This window comes from Mustela putorius, unplaced genomic scaffold, assembly GCF_011764305.1.
Source record: "Mustela putorius furo isolate JIRA1106 unplaced genomic scaffold, ASM1176430v1.1 tig00000145_pilon_pilon_pilon, whole genome shotgun sequence".
Classification (NCBI taxonomy): Eukaryota; Metazoa; Chordata; class Mammalia; order Carnivora; family Mustelidae; genus Mustela; species Mustela putorius.
Window position 1 is genome coordinate 20611303 of NW_025421294.1, and position 7710 is coordinate 20619012.

The following is a 7710-nucleotide window of genomic DNA, read 5'->3' on the forward strand; positions in this document are numbered from 1 at the left end:
GAATATGTGTGAGGCAGGAGGGGGAGGAGAGAGAGAACTCCAAGCAAGCTCCATGCTCAGTATGGAACCCAACATAGGGCTCAATATCACAACCCCGAGATCATGACCTGAGCCAAAAATCAAGGTCAGATGCTTAATTTACCGAACCATCCAAGCACCCTTTAGGTTTGAAATTAGTGTCCACTGAACACTATATACATGTATTTATATATACATGTGTATGTATTATATACGTATATAACTGTATATAATTAAATAAATATATAATTATTAAATAAATAAAATATATACTATTACTTTATATATATGTATATATAAAATTCTGGGAGAACACAGAAGGTAAAAGATATAAACATTAGCACACTGGTCCATTTTATGCTATACAAATTATTATTCAGGTGGATTGCATTATAGATTTGTAATATCAACAAGAAATCTGAAAAATTATAACTTCATATTCTAAGACTTTCTGGGTAGCCACAATATTGATGTGCCTTCACAATCACTCTCCAGGTTGAATATATAAGAGGTGTTAACAAAATTGCCTACTGACCCTTTCAAACAAGGTGATTACACTTACAGTTCTCTTATACAACATGATTTTTCAGGGCTTTTCAACAATAAACATGTTAAAGTGTTAATAAAAATGCAGTGAATTTAAAGGAAGAAAAATGACATTTCTGAATAGCAACCATTACTACACAAGAAAAACTGCAAGAAAAAAAATGAAATGAAGAAATACGTGAAAACTGGAAATAATTTGAAAGTGGTCTGCTTTATTTTTACCAAAAGCATAATTATGAGTGAAAGTGTAACTGGAGAGAGGGCCGTGAGGAAAGTGATTTATTTGGTCTTCTTCCTTAAGGAGGCAAACTACCCATTAAGACCTGGATTACAGAATAAAGTACCATCTAATTACAACCACAAATAAAGAAAACATTCACTTAAAAGTAAAGATGGGTACAATTTGTGAAAATATGAAAGTACCCCGGATAAATTTAAAATACACACAAATTGGGGGAAACAACATTGATCTGGAAGTGGCACGAAAAAGTGGCACGTATATAATATGAAACTTAATTGTGGTCTCTATATATTGAACCCAAAGCTATTGTGGAAGGTAGGATTTTCTTCCGTCTCTTTCCCAGAGCGCTGAGGTGGGAAGTTGGGGATAATCGGCTTCAAGAACTTGAACTCACCGGTCGCTGAACCTCCCGTCAGACACACCTCATACTGGTAGCTCTGGGACAGGGTCCCCGCGCCGCTGACGTCCACCAGGTGGCCCGGAAACGGACCCTCGGGCACCGAGCAGCCGCCCCCCGACGCCGCCCGCCTCCTCCTGCACAGCCGCACCGCCACGAACACCAGCACCGAGAACAGGAAGAGCGACGACACGGACGCCAAGGCCACCACCAGGTAGACGGTGAGCGGGTCGGCGCGGGCCTCGGCCGCCGCCGCGTCCGGCAGCGGCAGGTAGGGCTGCGAGAAGCCGTCCACCAGCAGCACGTGCAGCGTGACGCTGGCCGACAGCGGCGGCTCGCCGTGGTCCCGGACCAGCACCAGCAGCCTGTGCTTGACGGCGTCGCGCTCGCTCAGCGGCCGCGCCGTGCGCACCTCGCCGTTGTGCGCCCACACGCCGAACAGCCCGGGCTCCGTGGCCTTGAGCAGCTGGTACGACAGCCAGGCGTTCTGGCCCGAGTCGCCGTCCACCGCCACCACCTTGGCCACCAGGTAGCCCGCCTCGGCCGCCCGCGGCACCAGCTCGGTGCAGGGCGCCGAGCCGTTCTGCAGCGGGTACAGCACGAACGGCGCGTTGTCGTTGGCGTCCGCCACCAGCACGCGCACCAGCGCCTGGCTGCTGAGCGCCGGCGAGCCGCGGTCGGCCGCGCCCACGCGGAACTCGAACGCCTGCAGCGCCTCGAAATCCAGCGACCTGAGCGCAAACAGCTGCCCGTTGTCCGCGTTGATGGACACCAGCGAGCCCAGCGGCAGCTGCGGGTCGTGGGGCGGCAGCAGCGAGTAGGTGACCTGGGCGTTGGCGCCCGAGTCTCTGTCGGTGGCGCTCACGCTGCCGATGTGCAGGGCGGGGCTGTTGTTCTCCCGGACGCGCAGGGTGTAGGTCGTCTGGCTGAAGGTCGGGGCGTTGTCGTTGACGTCGGACACGGTCACCGTGAGGTTGTGCTGGGTTTTCAGCCTGGGGGTCCCCAGGTCGGTGACGGTGATGGTGATGTTGTACTCGACCTGGCTCTCTCTGTCCAACATCCCCTCCGTTTCCAGTGTGTAGTAATTCTCAACGGAAGATTTTAGTATAAAAGGGAGATCTTCTGGGATAGAACAAATCATCTTCCCATTGTCCCCAGAGTCTCTGTCTCGGATGCTAAAAACCATAACCACAGCCTCCGGCAAATTTTCTGGGACTGGACTGGTAATTGATGACACAGCGATTTCAGGAGCATTGTCATTCACATCCATCACCTGAATTCTGACTGTTGATTTTCCAAAGAGGCCGCCCCCATCTGTGGCTTGAATGATTATTGAGTATGATTCAGTTGTTTCAAAATCCATGGGTGCTGTTAAAATGACTTCTCCGGACTTTTGATTAATTTCAAATGTCTTGCGAATATCTTCTGAGGCATGGGAAAAAGAATATGATATTTCTCCATTTTTTCCGGAGTCTAAATCCGAAGCTGAGACAGTGACAATGAGTGAGCCTAATAGGCTATTCTCTGGAATCTTCACCTCATAAAATGGCTGCTCAAACTCAGGGGAGTTGTCATTAGTGTCTACAACCACAACCCGAACTGTGGCAGTCCCGGACCTGGGCGGAGACCCGCCATCCATAGCAGTGAGGATGAAACTGATCTCCGACTGCTCTTCATAATCCAGTGCCTTGTCCAGAACCAACTCCGGATATTTCCTATTGTCTGGATTGACTCTCATTTTAATGTGGAAATAAGAGTTGGGGCTTATTGTGTAGTTCTTTAGAGCGTTGATTCCTACATCTAAATCCTTCGCGCTTTCTAGTAAGAACACAGCACCAACAGGACTATTCTCTGGGATTTCTAGGAGCATTTCTTTTTCTAAGAAGGCAGGAGAGTGGTCATTTATATCCCTGACCTGGAGCTCAATTCGTAAAAACTGCAAAGGGTTTTTCATTAATACCTGGAAATGCAACACACAGGGCTCCGTGGAACCACAGAGCTCCTCCCGGTCTAGTGATTCGCTTAAGAGCAAATCTCCGGTGTTTATGTCCAGCTGCAAACGCCTTTTGTTATCATTAGAGACCACCTCAGCCCCCCTTGAGAACAGCTCACCCACTTCTAGTCCCAGGTCCTTTGCCAAATTGCCTACAAAGCTCCCGCTCTGCATTTCCTCTGCCACCGAAAAGCGCCCAGATTCGGAACCCGCCTGAGACATTCCTAGCAAAACAAAAAGAAGCAGGACTTGCCTTATCTGCAGAGCGTCTGCCCTTCCGTTCTCCATAGCTCCTTTAAGGAAAGCTTCCTGCAGAATCGCTTCAGCTTCTCTTCGCAGTTTTGGGAAACGTGTCTCTGCTAATGTCCACCGAATCTTAAGAGGCCTAAGGATTTTAACCCGGCTGAGTAGCTTGTAGTTCGCACCTTGAAGGCGTGTTCTTTCTGTCTTCCCACCACTCTGAGCGCACCGGGTGGGTAACCGAGTCCAGAACATCGTCCAGTTCAGTGTTTTTACACCGCCGATGTTATCCTGCAGCGCCACCATGCGTCTCTATAGAGATTTTCAGTTTCACGAAAGCTACCTAATTCCATTAATATCAATGTCCTTTAGAAACAAATGTTGTTTTACTCATTGTGTTTAAGTGACCACAAATATATTCTATCTTCCATAAGAACTGTTTTATACTCTTTAAAGTTCCTGGTGCTCTTAGTATTGTTTTGAGTACAAGATGTGATTCCTGGCCCCCAGGAGTTTGTAATCTTTTGAGAAGATTGAAAACCTGAAATAAGATTGCATCACTACTTGGCCTTCTTTCGGTTGTACTGGAAAGGAAAGTATACATGAGTCACTTTGGGAGTTCTCTCAGAGGATATGAATTGGCTAAACCGTGAGATGAAACACAAATAGTTGTTACAGGGCAAGAAGTTATGTCTGCAGGTTTCCTTCACAGCAGTGAACTGTGAACTGGGAGAAAATGAAGTAAAATACTGAGGTGGAACACATTAGATAAAGTCACAATTTAGTTCTAGTTTCTCATAATTTACCAAAGTATATATTTATTTTGGTGCTGAAACCCGGGATACCCAAAGTATTTAATAAGTACACAAACACAAATATGTTTACTTTCATTTAAATCAGGCTAACTCCTAAAACCAACTTCCCTCAGGTTCATGAGATTTACTCGGCTACAACTATGGTCACCTGTTTTCTCTTTCAGCCCCCAAAGAGAGACATTCTCTTTTCCAATTATAGAGCAAAAACTTAAGTTTTACTGACTGATCAATTAAGATCATACACTTGCTTTTGAAGCAATCATTATTTCAAAAGGTATAGAGGTATATAATTATAGGGGGAGATTTTAGTGTCAGAATCTGAAGACCTATCTTTGGCCTTTGCTTTGTTTTAAAACTGCTGGGACTTTTAAGTTTTAGGTGGTTTGAGTCCTAGCCAAAGTGCAAGGTTGAGGGAAATTGTTTGAAATAGATGCTGGAAGCTCACCAATGATATGAAGTCTCAGTAATGCTCTCAAGAATGGATTGAGGAAGTATCTCAACATTTTTCACTTAAAAATGATAAGCTCAGGGGCGCCTGGGTGGCTCAGTGGGTTAAAGCCTTTGCCTTCGGCTCAGGTCATGGTCCCAGGGTCCTGGGATGGAGCCCAACATTGGGCTCTCTGCTCAGCAGGGAGCCTGCTTCCTCCTCTCTCTCTGTCTGCCTTTCTGCCTACTTGTGATCTACAAATAAATAAATAAAAATGATAAGTTCAGGGGTGCCTGGGTGGCTCAGGTGTTAAGCATCAGCCTTCGGCTTAGATTGTGATCCCAGGGTCTTATGTTTGAGCCCCACATCAGACTCTCTGCTCAGCATGAAGCCTGCTTCTCCCTCTCCTACACCCCCTGTTTGTGTACCCTCTCTCACTGTCTCGCTCTCTGTCAGATAAATGAAAAATCTTAAAATTGATCACTACAAAAGGAGAGAAATTGAAAAATAGGTGGGTGGACTACAATCATAAAGTGCAAATAAATACTAAGAATGCACAAGTGAACACCCATAATTTTGATGACAAAAAAAAAAAACACAGAAAAAAGAGCAATTGAATTAGCAGTTCCAAAAAACATATAAAGTTCCTGCATTGGAGATATTCACACAAGACTAATGGGTTTGTTCTATAATATCTCATTTAGGTACAACATTTGGAAAGCCAGGGTGCCTGGGTGGCTCAGTCATTGGGCTTCCACCTTCTGTTCAGGTTATGATCCCAGGGTCCTGGGATAAAGCCCGCATGGGGTTCCCTGTTCAGCAGGAAGCCTGCTTCTCCTTCTCCCACTCCCCCTGCTTGTGTTCCCTCTCTTGGCATGTCTCTCTCTGTCAAATAAATAAATAAAATATTCTTCAAAAAAAGATTTGGAAGAGGGCGCCTTGCTGGCTCACTGGGTTAAGCCTCTGCTTTCTGCTCGGGTCATGATCTCAGGGTCCTGGGATCAAGTCCCACATTGGGCTCTCTGCTGGGCAGGGAGCCTGCTTCCTCCTCCTCCTCCTCCTCCTCCTCTCTCTCTCTCTCTCTGCCTGCCTCTCTGCCTACTTGTGATCTCTCTCTCTCTCTCTCTGTCAAATAAATAAATAAAAATCTTAAAAAGAAAGGTTTGGAAGAGCCAAGTGTCAGTTAAGAACTGAAAAAGAAATTATCAGGTGACAGTATGTAAATGGGAGAGTTGAATACCCTGATCCTCTCACCATCCTATACAGACAGGAAAGTATCTCAGAGGCAGAGAATGGGAAGTTAGTTCCTTGGAGAAATTAAATGGGACTATCCCTAGTTTTGGAGGCCTTAGACAGAGCTGAATGCAAGTTGAGGTGCAAAACTTAAAGAGGGAAGTTAAGCAAAATTTTGCATCCTGAATGATGAGATTTCCAGATTACCCTTACCATGTGATACTCTCTGGTTGTAGGACACAAGGTTTACACCTGACCTTCTCTCTAACTTTCCTTTCCACAGAAGATACTGTAGAATTTCAACCTGGAGAATATGAAAAGCTCAGATAAAGACTTACACACTGATATTTGGAGGGGGCCTCCCAAGTTAATAGCCCTAGCCTACCCTGGTTACATTAGAATGAATTTCTACCATCAATACATCTCACTCATGTCTTCATAAAGAGCTGACAGGAGGGTGTCTCACTATTTTTCAATATGAGAAGATTTCCCAGGACAACAGGACATTTGAGGAAATGCCACTAACGTGACTGGAAAGGTCAAACCACCATCACCAAAAAGACAAACAAAAAGGAACAGGAAGAAACAGATATAATAAACAGAAGAAAGTCTTTAAAAATGTCTGATTTTAAAAAAATAAAAATGTCTGATTAATATCCTCAGAATAGTAAAATCTAAGCAGAGCTAATACTGAGAATTATTATGTGATACTCATTGTACTAAGTGACACATAGGTGTTTACTCACTTAACAGTAACTGCATGCAGTATGTATTCTTATTGTAAGATTGAGAATTAGGGCTTAAGTGTCCCTTACTAGCTATATAACCTTGGATACGTTCTTTTTTTTAAAAGATTTTATTTTTATTTCACAGACAGAGATCACAAGTAGGCAGAGAGAGGGTGGGGGGAATCAAGCTCCCTGCTGAGCAGAGAGCCCGATGTGGGGCTCTATGGGGCTCCCAGGATCCTGGGATCATGACCTGAGCCGAGCCGAAGGCAGAGGCTTTTACCCACTGAGCCACCCAGGTCCCCCAACCTTGGATAAGTTCTTCTTAACTTCCATGTAACTCACTCTCATTTTAATAATGGTATAACAGTAGTTTTTTACTGAATAATGCTCTTTTGTATAATGTATTTTTGAAAAGTAAACTAATTATAGATGAGGGAAGATAACACATTGACATATCTATAACAGAATAATATGGAAAACACTCAGAGAACCAAAAAGGACTCTTAAAAATAAATATTGTCTGTCAGAAAGAACAACTTAAATACAAAGGCTGGATGATAAAATGAATTGTCCAAAAAGTAGAGCAAGAGACAGAAAATAAGAAAGGAAAAAAATTAGTGTTTTAGCATATCAATCCAAGAGATCCAATATTTAAATAATGAAATTCTGGTTAAAGTGAGAATGTAGAAAATTCAAGGGAGAAATTATGATAAAAATATAACAAAAAAAATTCTCAGAACTGAAAGTGAGAGTTTAAATGTTAATAGGGTATATACCATTGAGACTAGATAGATGAATAGATAAATAACTGATACTCAGATATTTTCATACTTCCAGAATGAAAAAAATAGGGGTGACATTAAAAGAGCTAAGAATCAGAAGGGAAGGGGACCTGTGTGGCTCAGTCAGTTAAGCTTTTAACTCAGTTTTGGCTCAGGTCATGATCTCAGAAGTTGTGAAACTGAGCCCAGCTTCAGGCGCTGTGCTCAGCAGGAAGTCGTTCGAAGATTCTCTCCCTCTGCTCCTTCCCACCCTCATGTGCTCTGTCTGTCTCTCTCAAAATAAATAA

General features: G+C 44.1%; 1 protein-coding gene across 1 annotated transcript; it reads right to left on the reverse strand.

The window, feature by feature from the left end:
• Positions 1 to 756: 756 nt before the first annotated feature.
• On the reverse strand, positions 757 to 4790 carry LOC101676662 (protocadherin beta-11). The gene has a single exon (XM_045075376.1). The coding sequence runs from the start codon at positions 3739 to 3741 to the stop codon at positions 1090 to 1092; it is 2652 nt and encodes an 883-aa protein (XP_044931311.1). The 5' UTR covers positions 3742 to 4790; the 3' UTR covers positions 757 to 1089.
• Between the last annotated feature and the right edge of the window lie 2920 nt (positions 4791 to 7710).

Excerpts from the sequence above, each read along its gene's own strand:
- LOC101676662 (XM_045075376.1), bottom strand. The coding sequence starts at position 3,741 with ATGGTGGCGCTGCAGGATAACATCGGCGGTGTAAAAACACTGAACTGG.